The sequence below is a fragment of the Podarcis bocagei genome (assembly GCF_964188305.1).
Source record: "Podarcis bocagei genome assembly, chromosome: 2".
Taxonomy (NCBI): Eukaryota; Metazoa; Chordata; class Lepidosauria; order Squamata; family Lacertidae; genus Podarcis; species Podarcis bocagei.
Window position 1 is genome coordinate 1,388,082 of NC_138126.1, and position 21,118 is coordinate 1,409,199.

General features: G+C 49.9%; 4 protein-coding genes across 5 annotated transcripts in view; 3 read left to right on the forward strand and 1 right to left on the reverse strand.

Moving 5' to 3' along the window:
- LOC308580709 (uncharacterized protein) overlaps positions 1 to 21,118 on the forward strand; it is a 263,178-nt gene that overhangs the window by 166,135 nt on the left and 75,925 nt on the right. The window lies entirely within an intron of this gene.
- LOC308581176 (uncharacterized protein) overlaps positions 1 to 21,118 on the reverse strand; it is a 270,653-nt gene that overhangs the window by 122,607 nt on the left and 126,928 nt on the right. The gene's annotated exons all lie outside the window — the stretch shown is intronic.
- LOC308580638 (uncharacterized protein) overlaps positions 1 to 21,118 on the forward strand; it is a 327,057-nt gene that overhangs the window by 40,027 nt on the left and 265,912 nt on the right. Inside the window, exon 1 of one of the 2 annotated variants that reach the window (XM_081182589.1) lies at positions 10,190 to 10,387. The exons of the other annotated variant lie outside the window; for it this stretch is intronic. The gene's annotated coding sequence lies outside the window, so the exon portion shown is untranslated. Of the gene's footprint in view, positions 1 to 10,189; positions 10,388 to 21,118 lie in introns of those variants that run through there. 2 annotated transcript variants of the gene reach the window in all.
- LOC308581042 (uncharacterized protein) lies at positions 9,070 to 17,706 on the forward strand. Its single transcript, XM_081183484.1, has 2 exons — positions 9,070 to 9,119; positions 14,308 to 17,706. The coding sequence occupies exon 2, from the start codon at positions 14,388 to 14,390 to the stop codon at positions 15,792 to 15,794; it is 1,407 nt and encodes a 468-aa protein (XP_081039610.1). The 5' UTR covers positions 9,070 to 9,119; positions 14,308 to 14,387; the 3' UTR covers positions 15,795 to 17,706.

The window sequence follows — 21,118 nt, forward strand, 5'->3', positions numbered from 1 at the left end:
CGGATTCAAATCAGGCAGACTCCGCAGCAGTCCAGATGCCCTTAAGGGCCCTGCCGATCCCACCCCTACGACCAGATGGACCCCCTCGAATGGTGTATACCCACCAGCCTTTCTATACGGCTGACCTGGTAAATTGGTCAAATCAAATGCCATCATTAAGAGACGATCCGGATAAATGCCACCGTCAGGTCAGCGCCATTTTTTCGACCCATAAACCGACCTGGCCAGACATTCACGTTCTCTTAAACACCCTCTTCAACGAGGCCGAGAAGGCAGATATTCTGGCAAAGGCAGGAGAGGCAATCGAACTCCCCAACTACCAGGCAGGTCGCCGAGAAGGGTTAGAGCCGCTCACAGCTCAATGCTTACGCACCGAGCCGACGTGGGATTACAATACTACCGACGGCATCTGGTATCTGGACTTATTCAAACGGGCAATCCTAGACGGCATTAAGGCCGCTGGACAACGTACTGTCAACTGGACGAAGGTCCAGTCCGTTTTGCAAGGGGCAAACGAACACCCATCTGATTACTATACTAGGCTAGTCTCAGCCATCAAAACATGGGGGGGAATCGACCCCGAAAAACCCCAACACGAAGTCATAGTCAAAGGCTTCTTTAAAGACCAAGCCTGCCCCGATATAAGGAAGGCCCTGAACTTACAAATAGGGTATGATGGCAAAAGTATCAGTGAAATCCTCTCAATCGCCAAATCTGTATATAATTCACGGGATGAGAGGAAGAAAAGGGACCCCAAACCCGAAACCGAACAGATCCTTGCCCTGAGTATGGACTTAAACTCCGGAAGGGGCAGGGGTTTTAGCCGAGGAAAGGGAATTCGAGGAGGAGGACCTCCCCATTCCCTTAGACCATGGGGACCAGCCACCGGAGCCTGTTATTACTGTCAGGAAGAGGGACACATAAGAAGATTCTGCCCCTACCTCAATAATATAACTTATGCAGCGCCGCATCCAAATCCAACTTACGGATACGGGAACCAACCACCCATCCTTCATAACCCTCCACCAGCCACGGCCACATATCAACCCCAACCGCCTCCGAGTGCATCTACCCAAAACCAAAGACCTCCACCAGGACCAAGGACCCAGATGCCCGCTATAACGCCGTCCACCCACCCGTGGACTAACGCCACGGCACCTCCCTTGCACCCACCTAACCAACCCTTTCCTGATGACCAAGAAACCTATTGACAATTAGGAGGGGATCCCAACCAAACCCTGACCATCTGTCCAGTCCTTACGTTATCCTCTGAAGACCCATTTTGCACGATAGAGATCGATGGCCATCCGTATCAATGTCTATTGGACACAGGAGCCACATACTCTACTTTAACCGATAGCCACCTGAAACCGGGTCCGGAGACCAGAAAAGTTATGGGTCTGGATGGGATACCCCGCACTTGCCCACTATCACGTCCTTCCAAGGTTACCCTCGGACCGCTACTGGCCGAGCATACCTTCCTTCTAACTAGCAGCCCGGTAAACCTTTTGGGAAGGGACCTACTTTGCAAACTGAACGCTACCATTAAGTGCACCAAGGAAGGCATCTACCTACACATGCCCGAAGAATCCATCCCATCCTTCCAAGGAATAGTTGAGGAGGAAAAGACAGACAGACAATTCCCAAACCTACCCCCGGAATTGGAACGAGATTTGCCCTCCTCTTTATGGGGCACCGAATCGACCTCAGTGGGTCTCTTATTATCAGCGACCCCAGTGAAAATTACCTACAGGACTGACTTACCCTTTCCCTGCACAAAACAATATCCCTTACCCAAAGAAGCTATCGAGGGGTTAACTCCTATGATCGAAGACTTCCTCGAGAAGGGAATCCTAGTCCCTTGCGCATCCCCATGCAACACCCCAGTGCTCCCAGTAAAGAAGCCATCGGCAGAGGGGGCACCAGTTAGATATCGTTTTGTGCAAGACTTGAGACTCGTGAACCAATTTGTCATACCTCGACATCCAGTAGTGGGCAACCCGAATTCTTTACTGAACGCCATACCCGCAGAGACTAAGTGGTACACCGCTGCGGACCTCTGTTCCGCCTTCTTTAGCATACCCCTAGACCCGGACAGCCAATTTCTCTTCGCCTTCACCTGGGGACCTAGTCAGCTCACCTGGACTAGATTGCCCCAGGGTTACGTAGAATCGCCCGCCATCTTTTCGGCCATCCTACACCAAGATTTACAAGACATAAATCTCCCAGCTGGCTCCGCCCTTTTACTCTACGTAGATGACCTTCTCCTCTGCTCCATTAGCGAGGAAGCATGTAAAACGGACACTAAGCATCTCTTAACAGAACTGGCTAGAAAGGGACATAAGGTGTCGCCAAAGAAATTACAGTATTGCAAACAAGAAGTTAAATACCTCGGGCACATCCTAGGAATAGGCACCCGAAGCTTGGCAACAGACAGGATAGAGGCGGTCACTAAAATCCCCCTCCCCAAGACTAAGAGACAATTACGGGGATTCTTAGGGATGGCTGGCTTCTGCAGAGCATGGATTGCGGGTTACAGCGAGATCACTAAGCCCCTGTCGGCTATGACCCGTCAAGACCACCCAGACACTCTAGTTTGGGAGGAAGAGGCATACAAGTCCTTTGAACGACTGAAACAAGAACTGAGATCTGCCCCCGCCTTAGGCTTACCTGACTACAGAATTCCTTTCAACTTGTTCGTCCATGAACAAATGGGGGTGGCTTCGGGGGTATTAACTCAGCCTTTCCGAGACCAGGAGAGACCTGTGGCATACTACAGTCTCCAACTAGACACAACCGCAAAGGGGGCGGTAAGCTGTCTACGAGCTATAGCCGCCGCAGCAATCCTCCTGGAGAAGGCTCAAGAGACAGTTCTGGGGCACGAAATCACTATCCATGTGCCCCATTCCGTCTCTACCCTATTAACATTAAAGGGGTGCCATCACTTTTCCAACTCCAGACTAAATAGGTACGAGGCCGTCCTGCTAACACCATCAAATGTCACCATCAAGCGAGTTAACTCCCTCAACCCAGCCACCCTTCTTCCCCTCCCTAATGACGGGACCCCGCACCATGACTGCGCCACCATAGTCCGGCAAGCCGAAAAGCCCAGGGAAGACCTGGACCACCTACCTTTAGACAACCCAGATATAATACTCTACACAGACGGCAGCTCTAAGGTTGTCGAAGGGGAAAGGAAAACAGGGTACGCTGTGGTCACTGATTTTGAAGTCATAGAAGCCAATCCAATAAACCCGCAATACAGCGCCCAGGCTGCAGAGTTAATAGCGCTTATACGTGCCTGTGAGATATGTGAAAACAAACGAGTTACAATCTACACGGATAGCAAATACTGTTTTGGATTGGTGCATACCACCGGCCAAATTTGGTTACAAAGAGGCTTCCTAACAGCTGCTGGTTCAAAAATTTCACACGCTGCCTTAGTAGAGAGACTCTTGACGGCCATTCACCTACCTACCGCGATCGCAGTCGTCCACTGTAAGGCTCACACTCGCGGTAGAGATCCAATTTCAAAGGGGAATAGACGAGCAGATAAAGCAGCCCAGTCAGCCGCACTCCGCCCCCCAAATAACGATTCGGAATTTCAAGCTCCACAAATCCCGCTTAACATAGACACTACACAAATTTACGAGGAAGCACCCGAGGAAGAAAAGACCCTCTGGCGATCTGTGGGCGCAGTCCAACACAATAACGTTTGGGTTCTCCCAGATGGCAGAACCGTCCTTCCAAAGGCATGGGTTCCAAAATTGGTGAGGGTCCTTCATCAACAAACACACTGGGGAAAAGGGAGACTGATAGAACACGTAAAAAGATCCTGGTACGCTCCTGGACTTGCAGTCGCAGCCACAACAGCATCGAAGAACTGCGTTACCTGCAACTCTTATAACCCCAAACGACAACCTAGAACGCCACCAGGGGCTAGACTGTGGGCATTTGTTCCATTCGAGAGCCTACAGCTGGACTTTATCGACCTACCGCTCTGCCAAGGGTTTAAACATGCGCTGATCATAGTGGATAAACTCTCCTCCTGGGTAGAAGGATTCCCTTGTAGAAAACCCACTGCCTCTGTAGTGGCCAGAGCCCTCCTACAGGACATTATCCCTCGGTTCGGAGTGCCCCGTCGCCTCGATAGCGACAGAGGAACACACTTCACAGCTCAAATAGTACAATTAGTGGCCAAAGCCTTACGAATAAAATGGGATCTCCATACTCCCTATCACCCACAATCTTCAGGCCAGGTAGAACGAATGAATCAAGAAATTAAAATCCAATTAGGAAAACTCTGTAGACTCACTGGACTGAAATGGGTGAATGCACTCCCGTTGGTCCTTCATAATATACGGAGCGCACCGACTGGACCATTGAAGTTGTCCCCCTACGAACTTTTATTTGGGAGACCTCCCCCCGTCTATAACACTCAGTTCCCACTCTCAGAACTTGAACTGGGAGAAGCGGAACTTACTAACTATGTCATTCAGCTCCAGACACAGCTACAACGACTCCACCAGTACGCGGCCGTCGAAGGACAAAGTCTACCCATCGACGTGCAAGCCCACTCCTTCAACCCAGGCGACTGGATCCTCGTCAAAGTCTATCAGAAGGAACCCCTCCAACCCGCGTGGGAAGGCCCCTACCAGATACTCCTGACGTCACCAACCGCCGTAAAGTTGGGTGAGAAGAATTCGTGGATCCATCACACGAGGTGTAAGTCCTCACCCCCCCCTCAAGAAGCCGAGGAAAACATCGGGGAGGACTTCACTTTTTCAACTCCACCCACCCCACCAACTTCGTACATTGACGACGACGACGACCAACAGACCGGACCAGATCGGGGTCAGAATCGGGCCCAACAGACCGGACCAGATCGGGGTCAGAATCGGGCCCAACAGACCGGACCAGATCGGGGTCAGAATCGGGCCCAACAGACCGGACCAGATCGGGGTCAGAATCGGGCCCAACAGACCGGACCAGATCGGGGTCAGAATCGGGCCCAACAGACCGGACCAGAGCCCACCTCAACCAATTGGACATCCGAGATCGTCCCCGATCCCAATACCATCCGAATACGCTTGAAACGCACTGACAGCGCGCTTTGACAGCTCCTCTGACAGCTCCACTGACAGCGCGCTTTGACAGCTCCTCTGACAGCTCCACTGACAGCGCGCTTTGACAGCTCCTCTGACAGCTCCACTGACAGCGCGCTTTGACAGCTCCTCTGACAGCTCCACTGACAGCGCGCTTTGACAGCTCCTCTGACAGCTCCACTGACAGCGCACTTTGACAGCTTCTTTGACAGTTCTTCTAACAGCACATTCCCACAGCCTTCCGACCTCCTCATTCTCCAATGCTTTGCCTTTCCCGGACCCTAACCATGAACTTCTTCATTTTCCTTGCCTACCAGACTTTGACCTACTCCTCACCCATGCCAACTGATCACTGCACCGGCTTACCCACGGATTACCACTTCCTGGACTATCACCGACTCGAGACGGGTGGGAAGTCGAACCCCAACCGAATGGGGGACTTTGACTTTTGCCTCCCCGAGTCCCGGACATTACTACGACATTCCCTCGTACCCCAGCTGACTGACAACGAGTATTGGGAACTTTTCATCCGAGACCAAACCCTACACCGGATCGGGTCAGCCGCAGTCACCCTCGACCACTCCTACTACCGCCTCACCTGCAAGAACGGGACCCATTTCCTATTCGGCAACGGGGAACTCTTGAGGAGCCCAAATTGGACCGAAATCGAGAAAGGGGGGGCCGCACCAGCCTACACTGACGCAACGAGCCCCTCCGACAACCTGATTTTCGGGTTCCAATGTCTCCTCATGACCCCGGAGCTCCGAAAGCCGCAACTACAAGGACTTTGTCTAAGGAATTTTTGCTGCCTTTGGAACCTCGGAATTACCCACGATTGGAGAGGAGCAGAATACCTTGAGGGCTGGTACCATCCAGCACATCCCTCACGCTCCCCCACGTGGGATAACGCGGGACCTTTACGATGTGGGGGCATAGCCAAAGACAGGCGCCTCTTAAATACCACCGACCCCCTTCATCCCCTCGGCACAGCACCACGAAAACTCGGCGTAAACCCTTCCTCCCCAGGAGAGGATCTCCTTTCCTCCTGGGAACAGAACTCTTACATTAAACTCCTCGGCCAGGTGGCCAAGGAGGCACCCTACCCTGAATGCTGGATCTGCGCCCATGCTCCCAGCCACCTCCAACAGAGCCTTCCCCTTGTTCCGGTCCCGGTCACCATACAACAGTTCCGATCAGGGGACGTCACCTCCTGGAATCTGACTGCGTTGAACTTGACCCACCAATATCTTTACCTCACCGGTCCGACAAAAGGCCCGCTTTGCCGCACCTTCACCGGGGAAGGCACCTTCATCGGCTCCAGCACCTGTACGTCCAATTTAGAGCTTTTGTCCACCGGCCATGTCACCATCACGGACATGACGGGATCCCGGACCTTTCCAAACCTTACCCTCGCTTGGGCCACGGTCATCGACCACCCTCCAACCTGGCAGCCCCAACCCACCGACGCCATGTTACTGCAAGCCTTCGCCTCAGGAAGAATGGAGTCATACCTCAGTGGTTTGTTCTGGGTATGCGGTCATCGTGCATATACCTGGGTGAGCCCCCATATGTCCGGGTCCTGTTTCGTCGGGTACATCGTTCCCGGCATAAGGATAGTACCACACCTGCCCCCTGGGAGGCAGAGGAATAAACGGGAGGAAAAACAACTGTCTGACTTATCCGATGTTGCTGCCAACGGAGAGACCGTGGGTCGAGCACTCTTTCCTGCCTACGGGGCAGGATCCAACCACGTCGACATCCTCCGGCTCACCGATATCCTCCTCAAGTTCATGCAGGAGGCAACCGAGATCACGGACTCCCTGATGTCGGAACTGTCTGAGGTGAGACAGCTCAGCTTACAGACGAGGATCGCTACGGACTTTCTACTGTCCAGTCAAGGAGGAACCTGCGCTTTAATAGGTACCGAGTGTTGCACCTACGTAACAGACCAGTCTCTAAACATTACGGGACACTTGAATAACATCCATGAGTTAGCAGGGAGGTTACATGACATACAACACGAGGGACTGTCTGACGTTGACTTGTGGGGATGGCTACCAAAGCTGGGGTGGCTCCGACAATTGATTAAGGTCATATTACTCACAACTCTTACGGTTGCCTTTTGCATTTCTGTCCTTTGCTGTGCCATACATTGTGTCTCCCCTTGCTGCTCTCTCCTCCGCCTCCCGACTCAATCTGCTTCTTTTCCCCTTCGAGCCTATTCCCGCTCCCATAACGCCCCGGTCTTCCCCGAATACGTACAAATGAGACACCTGGGGGAAGGGGAGTATGAAATCACAGGGGTATAGGGTGCGGAGAAAGGATTTGCAAGTTCTAACAGAACTTTAATGCAAATCTATCTCCGAATGGGGGACTGATACGGAAGGAGGAAGGGGGGGGGCCAACCATTTCCCTCCATCGCTACCTGAAGGGGCCCGAGGCGATGACCTCTACAGTGCCCAATCCTTCCTGGAACCCTCAGCCCCCACATTGTTGCACAAGCACCACACTATACCCCTGCCTTACTAATAAAGGGCTCTTTCCTATCTCAATCTCTTCCTATGCCTCCCTCTTGCCCTATTCCAAAAGCGAGTTGACCGTATCATACTACGTCCCCATTCAAAATACTGAGCTGCGCCTCAGCCAATCACAGCCATGCATCCATCCTGCAAGAACTAGCTCAGGCAGCTCAGCGAACTCTTGCACGCCTCATTAAAGCTGCTGACAAGCTACTGACGGTCCCCCACAGCGAGAACAATCGAACCGAAACTTCCGACCTCCTAATCCAATCAGGACCTTGTTACAATGTATCCGTTTTGCTCATAAACCTGTCAAAACCTTGTTACAATGTATCCAACTTTGACCGAGGCTACGGAACAGGTTGGGAACCTTCAGAACCTTCCGAAAATCATATAAAATCAACCATAGCCCCGAATTCCTTGCTTTCAGTGTCATTCAACCCAGCTCCCTTTGGACTCCATGATGACACCCTGACCTCCATAATCCCTCAAGCGGCAGGGCACGTACACAGGAACTTCTTAATCCTGTCAGATCGTCCTGCCTAACCCTTCCTCCGGGCAATACCAGGTGGCAGACGATGCATATCAACTGTCCCTTTGTCCAGCCACCACCGGTACTCAAGAAATGTTTACTTATGTATATCCCTCACTCTGCACATTCCCCCTCCCTTGTCTCAAATGCTAATCAGTGTAACCCCACCTCTCTGTAAATATATTCATGACGTGTGTAAAATATTCATGATGTAATCCATGAAACCCAACCTTCCCATAATATATTCATGACGTTTCGCGCACTGTATTCTGGGACTTGGGGGGAACTTTTAAAAGTTTATGTCACCCCATTCTCGGGGTTCAATCTCGTCTTGAACCTGTTGCGCAATAAACTCGGATCTCCGCATCTTGCTCCTTTTCCGGCTGAGCTTATTTTCTCCGCTAGGACCCGCGGACTCAGTCCGACGCACCGGGTGGCTTGGAATTCCACGCCCGGGATTTTTCCGTAACAATAATATGGCGAGGGAGAGCAGCATTTAGGGTGGTCCTAAGTTACTGCTCCGAGTCCCCAAAGGGCGCAGCAACTCCGGTCTGCTTTGCGGGGCTGTTGTAACGGGGACCCCCTGCCTCCCCCCCCCCGGTCGGGAAATGGGGGTGAGACTGACCGGACCCCCCCGGCAAGGGATTAAAAGGGGGGGGGATGTCCCCTTCCTGCCCCGGAGGACTTTTTCCCAGTTGGGGGGGGTCTCCTTCCCTGCCGCCTCCGGGGATCGAACCCGGGACTTTCTCAGGAGAGAAACAGGAAAACGGAGCTGGTTTGGGAGGAGGAGAATTGGTGTCTTCGGGGAGGGAGGGGCCACTCATTCCTCCCCCCCCGGGTCAGTGAGCTCCGCTTCCTAGAGAGGCAGGGAGGGAGGGGGGCCAAGGGGGGAGGGGAGGGGCCTGATCCACCTTCCAGAAGAGGAGCAGCTCTGCGGAGGAGGAGGAGGAGGAGGGGAAAGAGGTGCGAAATATATCTATATATGGGGGGGGCACTTTTCCTCCCCCTGAATCTGCAAACAGGGCAGCTGGGAAGGGGGGGGGCAGGATTTGGGGTGGGGGGTGAAAGGAAAGTGGGGGATTCCTCCCCCTCCCCCCCTTCTGGGGATCCGGCGAGCGGGGGAGGGGCTGGTTTTGGAGAAAGGAGCCCCTCCCCCCGAGGGGGCGCCTCCTTGGAGACCCCCAGCCCTTTGTCTTGCGGGGAAGGAAATGGGAATAGCAGAGAGAGCAGGGGAGGGGGGAGAGGAGATGCTCAGCCCCCCCCGAGAAGGACAAGGGAGGCCCCCCCCCGGGCTGGGACTTGAACCCAGGCCCCAGTTCCGGCTCCCCCCCCCCGGCAGGAATCCCTGGGGCGCCGCCATCCTGGCTTGGTGGGTCCCCTTTGGGGGGAGAAGGGTTAATGGGGGCGAGAGAGGCCTGGAAGGAGACCCCCCCCGTCTCCCTCCTGGGATGGGGAGAGATTTGGCAGGAAGGCTGAGCCGGCCAGGGGGGCCTCTGGGGAAAGGGGACCCGGGGGGGGCGGAGGGAGGAAGGGAAGCATCATCCCTGGGGAGGAAGGGAAGCCATCTTGGAGAAAGAGAGAGGGACTGGGGGGCCGCCTGCCTTGACTTCTCCCTCCTGCCCAGGAATCTGCCTTGACTCCGCGTAGACCAGGGAGAGATCCCTGAGCAGGAGCCCCGATCCAGCCACCCTCTCCTCCCCTGAAGCTCAGTCCTTGCCCTGCCTTAGGTCCCAGATCAGGAGCTGCAGGGGGTGCTGGGGGCTGTTAGAGCGAGTCCAACCATGGGGGGGGGGAGAGGAAAGGGAGGAAGCCCCCTTTATTATCCCCCCCCCCCTTTGAGGCTTCTCTCTGGGCAACTCCAGTCTCTCCCTCATGCCTGGGTTTCTGTGCAGAAGCATCTAAAGGGCTCCCCCCCCCCAGAGACACCTGCGCCCAACTCCTCTTCTCCATCCACCTGGTTTCCAGTATTCCCACTATATCAGATCTCTTAACTCTGTGGGATTCAAGATTGTTATGGAAATGGGTGGGTTCCCGTGCCCCCCCTCAAGAGCCTGCCTTATTATTATTATTATTACAGTGGTACCTCAGGTTACATACGCTTCAGGTTACAGACTCCGCTAACCCAGGATGAGAACAGAAATTGTGGTCCAGCGGCGCGGCAGCAGCAGGAGGCCCCATTATGTTAAGAACACTTTCTTAACCACCGGAACGAATTGAGTTCTTAACCCGAGGTACCACTGTACTGCAGTTTCAGTTATTGTTCTTTGTTTATTTAATATATGCGTTGCTTTCTCTTGCCCTGGGCAGCCCAAAGGGACTTACAACCAGTTGTTGTTGTTGTTGTTGTTATGTTCCACGGTGACACTCCAAGGCCTTATTTGTTGTGTTTCCTGTATTTTGGGGGCAGAGACAAGGCTGTTCTCGCGGCCTGCTCCCCCACTAGGGAAACTGAGGCAGCCCCCTCAGGCAGGAGGTGCAGGGAGGGGCAAGGAGGGGACGGAGCGGAGTCCCATTTGGCCAGCCCTGATTTAACCCTCTATCCTCTCATCCAGTGGAAGGTGCTCTCCCATTGCCAGTGTCCAAGACACAATGCAGCCGCCTTGGGAAGTCAGTGGTGCAGGATGATTTGGGAATGTGAGCAGTTGGTTGGACTGTATCAGGAAGATGTTGGAGATCACGGAGGAAGGAGGAAACGAAATACAGATATTCAGCGTTTTCAGGGGAGGGGGAAGAAGGGGAAAGTGTGTCCCACCAGATAAGACTCCCATCCTCCCTGGCCATGGGCCATCCTTGCTTGGGCAGGTGGTCCTTTGAGTCCAACCACATCTGGAGGGCCAGAGGTGCCTCCTCTCAGCATAGAAGGTTCCTCTAGGGCTCAGTGTTACTTGGGAGTTGGTGAAATTGGATCTTAAGGGTTCTTGAGACATTTCCTAGGGATTGTGATTGGTATCCAGACCCTAACACTATAAATCCAAGGTGTCCCCACTGAGCAGTTTATCAACCCTGCTGGCCGCTGGGGAAGACCTTCTGAAGGAAATCGTTTTCCCCAAATTGCTTCCTTCCTTCCTTCCTCCGCTGCTGCTGCCCACACTAAAGGAATGTCTGGATGAAATCCCAGGGATGTCTGGCTCCTATTACAAAGAGATCCAGCTGATATTCTAGAATAAAGTGTGGCTAAGATTCTGAGTCACAATCATGGCAGAGAAATACAGCCAGGGAATATGAAACTGATTTGAAGATTGGTTGTTGTTGTTATTATTATTATTATTTATATTACATTCAGCTGGACACACCACTGGTTTCATCTTTCTTTTCTTCCCACAATCACTGTTATTCACCTTTAATACTCACCTATTTCAGTGTCACACATATTTTTATCTTATGATCTTCAGATGAAGAGAGGTATAACAATTTAATAAATAAATCCCAGTTGGAGCAGAGCTAGAATATCCGGAAGCCCTTGGCCACCCAGGGCAAAGGAGGAAGAACAGTGAGAGAGGCCTGGACAGGGAATCTCCGCTAAGATAGGCCAGTGTCAGGAGGCGGGTGCGAGACCCGGCGGCATATAATTATTATAAATCATAATTGGGGTGGGTGTCTCAATCTGGCCTTCCCAGCAGTCAGGCTCCAGCTGCTTTCCTTCTGCATCTCCAGCTCTCTCCATTCAAGAATGCAAGGCTGAGAGGTGGAGGTCCAGCCCCAAGAACATTCTCCAGCTGAGCACTCCTTCAACCGACCACAAGCACCAAGCCTTGTCACTGTAGCAGGAACCCCACCCCACCCCAATCATTCTGTTTGTACAAACTTCACACACACTCACACTCACACATTACATACGCCACATTTCTGTTATAAATTCATAGAAAAATCAACCATACATCGGATTTGCACTGTTCCATTTTATTTTACTCCATGTGACAAGGACTATCAAAGGGGGGTGGCTTGGTTCTGGTCAGCCATAATCCCTTCAGCATACCAGCACATCCACAGGAGCCCTGCCCAGTTGCTATGTCTTTTTTTTATATATATAAAATTTTTATTGGTTTTACAGAATTTTAAAAAACAAAAAACAACAAAAAAAACAAACAAACACTTAAAAAGACATACAAACACGTATAATTTCATAACATTCTTTCATAAACCTCCTTTCCGGGACTCCCCCATACCCCCCCTTTCGGCATCCCAATGTCCATAATTTTATAGCAACTCCCAATTGTTCCTTTCCAACCTCTGTCATCTTAGTCTTCTCTATATTCTGACCTTATATGACTGTATCCCTTTATTCCTGAAAACCACGACATTCTAAGATTCATCAAGTTTATAATAGTCCTTAAGGTAGCTTTTGAATTTTCTCCAATCTTCTTCCGCCGTCTCTTTTCCCTGATCACGGATTCTGCCTGTCATCTCGGCCAGTGTCATATAGTCCATCACTTTCATCTGCCATTCTTCCAGAGTAGGTAAATCTTGTGTCTTCCAATACTTTGCGATGAGTATTCTTGCTGCTGTTGTAGCATACATAAAGAAAGTTCTATCCCTCTTTGACACCAATTGGCCGACAATGCCCAAGAGGAAGGCCTCTGTTTTTTTAGGAAATGTACATTTAAGTACCTTTTTCATTTCATTATAAATCATTTCCCAGAAAGCCTTGATCTTCGGGCATGTCCACCAAAGGTGATAGAAGGTACCTTCAGTCTCTTTACATTTCCAACACTTGTTATCAGGCAAATGATAAATTTTTGCTAGCTTGACTGGGGTCATGTACCACCTATAAACCATTTTCATAATATTTTCCTTTAAGGCATTGCATGCCGTGAATTTAATACCGGTGTTCCATAACCATTCCCAGTCAGCAGACATAATGTTATGGCCAATGTCCTGTGCCCACTTAATCATAGCCGATTTAACTGTTTCATCCTGTGTATTCCATTTCAGCAGCAAGTTATACATTCTTGATAAATTCTTAGTATTGGGTTCTAACAATTCAGTCTCTAGTTTCGATTTTTCCACCTGAAAGCCAATTTTCCTATCCTGTTTGAAACACTCCATTATTTGATGATATTGAAGCCAATATTGTATTTTATGTTTCATTTTCTCATAACTTTGTAATTTCCATTTATCTCCCTCCTGTTCCAAAATTTCCCAATACTTCGGCCATCCGACCTCCATGCCCAGTTTCTATGTCAACCCTGATGGTCCCGGACAGAAGACAATCAAGATCACAAAGAACTTGCATATGGGAGTGGGTTCAGCATGGACTGAAACAAAGGACAATGATCAGATCTTCCCTCTGGGGGCAGGAAACTGCAAACTCCCCTTTGTCTCCTGGAAGTGACTCATGGGCAGGGGGGAAGGAAGAACCAGCCAGGTGACAGGACACTCAGGTTACCACCACAATTCCTCCCTCAACCCCTCCTTTCTGTAATGTATGCATGATGTCAACCCCTTCTGTAATGTATGCATGATGTTTCTGGGGATGGGCTTGACCTAGAGGATGGGAATTTCAAAAGTTTTTATAAGGTCTTGCACACCATCTTTCTGGGTCTTTTCCTCTCTCCTGCAAGTGAGGGGAGCACCCTGTTGCAACAGTTCAATAAAGGCCAAGCCTACAGGCTGCAGTTTTGCTCCAAGTTATCCTGGTTGGTGTCTTTGTTTTTGTCCAAGGGAGCCCTCGGATTTTTTCCGGTAACATCACTAGACTTATATATGGGTCTCCCAAAATGGTCAGTATGGACGTCCTGAGGCCAAAGGGAATGTGCAGGTGATGAATAAAGATCTAGAGGTCGAAGGGGACAAAATGTGGCCCAAGGGGTGGAGGATTATAGTGCAGCGGATGAAAAACTTCATGATGAATTTAGGATCCTGATTAATATTGGCCAGGTTCATAGAACATAGAGCAGCTCCCGTTCCTGTGAGAAATCACTTTTTATAAAACGTAAACCCCACAGTTCAACCGTATTCTAAGATAATGCTGCTTCATTAACAATAATTAAGGATTATGAAAGGTTGATGATGCATTACCATTATTTAACATTTTTTCTTTTGCCTATGCTAAAAAATTGGAACATATGGAGGACAGGAGAGAATTTACAAGATGTTAAAATAAGAGCAGGTGCTAATTGATGTGTGTAATATTCCTTTGTTCTCTTCCTAGGTTTCCTCCCCCCCCCCCGCTCCTCCCTGTTGAAAGAAGACAATGGAGAAGGCAGTCAAAATTCTGGAGGGCCATGTCCAATGGGAATAACGAAGAAACCATATAAATTCATGGAATGTGAAAAGAGAGAGGAGAAACAATTTGAAAGTATGGAGTGTGGGAAGAGTTTCACTGACAGTGGAACACTTGGAAAACATCAACGGACTCACACAGGAGAGAAACCATTTAAATGCATGGAGTGTGGAAAAAGCTTTGGTTGGAGTTCAAACCTTCGTATACATAAACACACTCACACGGGGGAGAAACCATATGAATGTAAGGAGTGTGGAAAGAGCTTCAGTCAGATTGGACACCTTAGAAACCATCAACGAACCCACACAGGGGAAAAACCTTATAAATGTATGGAGTGTGGAAAGAGCTTCACCGATAGTGGAACATTTAGAAAACATCAACAGACACACACGGGCAAGAAACCATTCAAATGCATGGAATGTGTAAAGAGCTTCAGTCAGAGTGGATACCTTAGAATCCATCAACGGATTCACACAGGGGAGAAACCATTTGAATGTTTGGAGTGTGGAAAGAGTTTCAGTACAAAGAGAGGACTGAATATTCATCATAAAACTCACACTGGGGAAAAACCATTTGAATGTATGGAGTGTGGTAGGAGCTTCACTAATAACCGAAGCCTTAGAATCCATCATCGAACTCACACAGGGGAAAAACCATATAAATGTATGGATTGTGGAAAGAGCTTCACTTACAGTGAAGCACTGAGAAAACATCAACGGACTCACACAGGGGAGAAACCATTTAAATGCATGGAATGTGGAAGGAGTTTTATTGATGGTACAGCACTTAGTATCCATCATCAAACTCACACAGGGGAAAAACCATTTGAATGTATGGAGTGTGGAAAAAGCTTCACTTGTAGTGGAACACTTAGAATCCATCAACGGACTCACACAGGGGAAAAACCATTTGAATGTATGGAGTGTGGGAAAAGCTTCACTTCTAATGGAGCAGTAAGAAGACATCAAAGGATTCACACAGGGGAGAAACCATTTAATTGCATGGAGTGTGGTAAGAACTTCACTGATCGTCAAACACTTAGAATCCACCATCGAATTCACACAGGGGAAAAACCATATAAATGTGTGGAGTGTGGAAAGAGCTTCAGTCGGAGTGGTGCAGTAAGAAGACATCAGTGGACTCACTCAGGGGAAAAACCATTAAAATGCATGGAATGTGGAAAGAGTTTTATTGAGAGGAGAGAGCTGAGAACCCATCATCGAACTCACACTGGGGAGAAACCATTTAAATGCACTGAGTGCGGAAAGAGCTTCAATCGCAGTGGAACACTTAGAAAACATAAATGGACTCACACAGGGGAGAAACCATTTAAATGTAAGGAGCGTGGAAAGGGCTTCACCAATGTTGGAAATGTTAGAAGACATCAACAGACTCACACGGAAGAAACCATTTAAATGTATGGAGAGTTGAAAGAGTTTCTTTCAGAGTGGAACCCTAAATTCATACACAGGAAACTTAGACGACATCAACAGACTCACTCGGGGACAAGCAAATAAATGTATGGAGTGTGGAAAGAGCTTCAATAGAAGTGGAAACCTTGGCAAACACCAGCAAACTCAAAGAGGGAAAACCACTTACGTATATGGAGTGTACGTAGAGCTTCAGTCCTGATGTTCCTACAAAACATCAATGGACTAGCAAGGAGGAAAAGCTTTAAGAGTTGAAACCCTACAATCCACAAACAGAAAATCATAAATGGATTGAATGGAAGGAGTGTGGGAAGTGTTTCGATTGCTTTATATATAGATAATTTTATTAATACAGTGGTACCTCGGGTTACATATGCTTCAGGTTACATACGTGCCAGGGAACTGCCATCAGTGCTGGAGGGAGAGAGCAAGCTCCAGAGAGATTCCAGAGAGCGTCCCGGGATGGGGAGAGACAGCCCATCTTCTGGGGAAGAGAATCAGCGTAGCACCAGTGGAGAAGGGGGGCAGATGGGGAAATCGGTGAGCCGGTCCCATGACTCCTTGCCGGGGACCAGCGGGGAGAGTAAGGGTCCTCCGCTGCCTACGCCCTCCTTGCGCAGAAGGCTTCCGCGAAGGGAGAGTAGGAGGAGACTAGGCGTCAAAGAGCTTCTTTGCTGGAAGAAGTTTAAGAAACGCCCACTGATGGATTCTGCCAGCGATTGAGACAGCCACGGGTGAGTGGCTGTCCAGACAGAAAAGGTTGACTCAGGCAACCCAGCCAGGTGTTGGCACCGGTTTGCGCACGAGCAACCCCTAGAACCATTACAATACGCTTCAGGTAACCCAGAAATAGTGCTTCAGGTTAAGAACTTTGCTTCAGGATGAGAACAGAAATTGTGCTCCAGCAGTGCAGCGGCAGCAGGAGGCCCCATTAGCTAAAGTGGTGCTTCAGGTTAAGAACAGTTTCAGATTAAGAACGGACTTCCGGAACGAATTAAGTACTTATCCTAAGGTACCACTATATATAATTTTATTTATAAATTGCTTTCAAAAATAGAAGCATTCACTCCCGGGTTGTTGGCATTTGAAATCCCCAAACATTCGACTTCTGAAGCGTTCTACAGCCGAGATTCCACTGAGAATCCAGCAATAGTGTGTTGTCCAACGATATCCATTTTTTTAACCAACACGAAGAGGCTGCTTCATAGTAGAAAATCTAGCAGTGCGAAGCCACCTCTATTTTTAGTATCTATCAAAATTTTATACTGTATTCTTGGTGTTTCCCCTCTGCTAGAGTAATCATGAAATATCTCTTTGACATTTGTTAAAGAAGCTTGTATTATTTATTATTGGTAATTCAGAATAAAAACAGTATCTTAGGTAAAACTTTTCTCTTTATGGTTGAAATCCTTCGTAAAAGTGAAAGTTTCATCCTCCCCTATATTTCCAAATGTTTTTAACATTTTTTGATACTCTAACGTAATTGGAATATGTTGTAATTCAGTTTTTTAGTCTCCATCTATGCAATGAACTCTTTTCACCCCTCATTATCATCCATGTTGAGTTTTGATCTGATATAGTTCTTGGCTGGATCTCTACAGTCTTTAATCCTGTAGGCAGTTCCTTCAATATCCAGATCATGTTTCTTCTTCCCGCAGAATCCTTTGAATCAGAAGAACATGTTTACTCTTGTTCTAATGGGGGTCTGAATCTCCAAGCATCTGGGTTGGCAAACTAAGGCCTGTGGGCCGGATCAGGCGCAATTGCCTTCTAGATCTGGCCTGCGGACGGTCCGGGAATCGTCGCATGGATTGCCAGCACGCACGTTCTTGCCCTCTCCCTCACACGGCGGCGCTTTTCTCCTCAGGGACGAGCAATCTTGTCCCACACCGGGTGCCATCAACGGGGGGAGTCGGCTCACCCGCCTGCCTGCCTCAGCAGGGTGGCGCTGTGAAGGGGGTGTGACGCTGGCTGCCGGCTGCTGCTGCGTTTTCCTCTTGCTCCTCCTCCCTCCCTCAGTCCGCCCTTCCTTCCTTTTCTGTGCCCCTACTCTGTGCCGCTTCCTCATGCGCTTTCTTCGTCACCCCCTCCCTCCTTCATTCCTCCCATGGCGTTCAGGCGGTTTGTTGCAGCGGCCGCAGCTGCCGCTTGCGGGTTGGGAAGCAGCAGCAGTTGGTGGGTAAAAGCTCCAGCAACGCCCCGGTTCCCCTGCCTCCGTCCGCGGCTCCGCCAGGGATGCTGCTTCTGTCTTCTCCGGCCAACACAGCCTCCTGCCCTGCCCTGGCACCTGGCTGGAGAAGCCCAACTGGGGCTATTGGGACGACAACTGGGACAGGTAAAGCCAAACATCTTCAGGCCTCTTTGCAGACAGGCCAAAATCGCTCATTTCCCCCCAAAATATAGTCCGGCCCCCAACAAGGTCTGAGGGACAGTGGACCGACCCCCTGCTGAAAAGGTTGCTGACCCCTGATCTAGTAGATCCATTGTTGTAACCATATCAAAAAGTATTTGGTATTTTGCCTTCTTTTGAGATACTTTCCCTCAGTGTTCTGTCATAGTCCAGTGATCCTACTCCATTACATTCACCCGTAATAATTATATTTCTGTCATAAACCTCAGACATACTTTCCTCCAATAGTTGGAAGAAATCTCATGCGAAGAAGGGCTCTGAAAGTCCCAGTCCCAAATCTTAATCCTGCCACCCTAAGATATTATAAGCAGGCCCCACATTCCTCTTTCCACCTGCAATAGGGAGGTTAGAACAACACTTAATACCCTGCAGGGATCCTAAGAGCCAGAATTGCTTTGCATTCACAAAGGCTATGAGAAATATCAGTAGTGAACAGAATAATTCAAACAAGGAAACCAACAACAGTATTAAAATTGCAGGGAGAGAGAGAAAAACGAGTTGAAATGACCCAACCACAAGATGAAAAGTCTCCCTCCTAAATGAGGGAAGGGGGAGGCATGGGGGGGGGGCTTTTGAAGTCTCCCTGCTGGCAAGGGAATTCCAGAGCAAGGACGCCTCTCTCTGTCTGGAGTCCCTCACTGCCTCATCTCCAGCAGGAAGGGGGGATTTCCAGACTGGGACCCTTCCCTCTTAGGGGGAGGTGCTGGGGCCTGGGCAGCTGGATGGATGGATGGACATCAGCCTGCAGAAATGCTCCCCCCCCTTCCTTTCACAGGACTGTTGTGGTGTTGCATGTGAGTGACAAGGCAACACTCAAGAACACCTCTCAATCCAGGGGGTGGTATTTTAATGGGGGGGGGGCTGGTGTTTGAAGCTGGGCTGGGCTGTCAGGGGGCGAAGCTCAGCACTGCAGCCCTTGCTCTGCATGCAGAAGGACCCCGGCTGAGGGCTTGGCATGCAGAAGGAGGCCCAGAAGGAGACCCTCCCCCCCCGGCCTCCACTTGCCCCATGGAGCCCCCAGAGCAGGAGGCCAGAGGCAGCGCCGCCCCGTCGCCTTCCCCTCCGGACACAGGGAGGGGCTGCTCTTGGAGATGTAGCTCTAGGGACACCCGCGTCGGAAAAGGAGCCGGAAGTGGCCAGACAGGGAAAGGAGGAGGAGGGGCGTCGCTGAAGAGCCCCCCCTCCCCCCGTCGCCCCCCCCCCGCCGCCCTTTCTATTGCAGAGAAGGAGAGCGGACTAATCCGGAGCCAGGGAGGCGGAGGACCAAGAGGTAAAGGGGGGGGGAGAGAAGGGGGGGAATAGAGGGGGGGATAAGGGGGGAGGAGGAGGAAGAGACCCCCCCGCAAGGAGAGCGCCCTCCCTGGGGCCCGTCGACAGGGGCCCCGATCCAGGCCCCGACCCAGGGGGGGGGAAGGGGGGACCCAAGACCTGCAAGGTCTCCTGGGCAGCAGCAGCAGCCCCGCCAGACTCCCCTTTCTCCTTCCTGGGGGGCCGAGAGATGCTCAGCTGCCCTGGCGGGAAGGGGAAGGAGGACCCCAAGCAGGGCTGGGGGCGGGGCTGAGGCCCCCCATTCTCCCTGGGGTCGCCTGGCTGGGGAAAGGGAGAGAGGGAGTCCAGGGAAGGGTTAATGGAAAAGGGGGAGGAGCCTCGACAGAGACCCCTCCCCCTCCAGCACCCCTGACCCCCCTTCTCCCCCTTCCCTGATGACACTACCAGGTTATCTTATTCACTAGGACTCATCTCCATACTTTGGATTGTCCTGAATACCACCAATTATAGCCTAGCCCAAACCCAAAAGTCCTGCTAGGATGCATCTTGGCTTGCCTGCTGATGAAACTGAGTGTGTGAGGATGGATAATATTTCCATTTATCCCTTTCAGACCCCTAAGTAGTAGCCGTTGCCAGGACATTCTCCTGTTCGCCTCTGTATACTTCCAGCCTTATTTCAGACGTCGTGGTAGATTGCAATCAGGGTGGGTTTGATATAAATCAAATTGATTCCAATCACAATATACGGTAAATCACTAGTCAGTATGATTCTGTTTAAATCAAAAATTTCTGATTTGGTTACACTAATTAGAAATACACAGACAGATAATTATGAAATCATTCTGAGGTTTAATAAGTTAACTGTCTATATTTGGACAACATTTCTGCTGTAATTTATTGGAAAGAGAAAAATAATCATTTCCTTAATTACAACTTAAACAATTTATTTAACTAAAACAATATTATAGCATGTTGGTAAAAAGATTTTATATATATATAAAAAACAACAACCAAGCAGACTGAGTTTTAGCGCACATGAAAAACTCAGAACTTGTGGATTTCACCACCTCCACTTCCAGCCACCCCTTTGGATTGGCTTCTGCATTCAGGTGCCTATTCTGTACAGTTAAGTGTTAGTGCGGTTGTTGGAACCCAGTGGGATTGGGAAGAGGTTGCCAGCCCTGAAGAGCCTTCAGCGCTTGCCTCACGTCTGACTTGCACAATTATTACACAAAGACCCCAATATGTGTGGAGTATTCTGCTCACAAGGTTGCACTTTCATTTTTACTGCTTCACACTTAGCTACTTGTGCAGATCTCTTCCTCGCAAACCATCTGTTCATTGAACCTTTTAGAACTCAGCATTTAAGGGGTTGATTCTGTGTATATAATTCTGCACTGGAACATGGGATTAAGGTTTTCCGTCAACTCTGTATGTTTATTTTATAACATTTTTCCTGTGAAGAAAAGGCATGTTATCTCTGCAGATACACAAATTCACACTTTTGAGAATGGCAAAAACAAGCATCTGTGACAATATCATCTCTTTAGAAAAACTTCCCCAAATAATCTTACAAAAACCTCTGGAACAGCATGACATTGTGAATGGATTAATGGAATTCATTTACCCA

Coding starts and splice junctions, on each gene's coding strand:
- LOC308581042 (XM_081183484.1), top strand. CDS start 14,388: ATGGGAATAACGAAGAAACCATATAAATTCATGGAATGTGAAAAGAGA.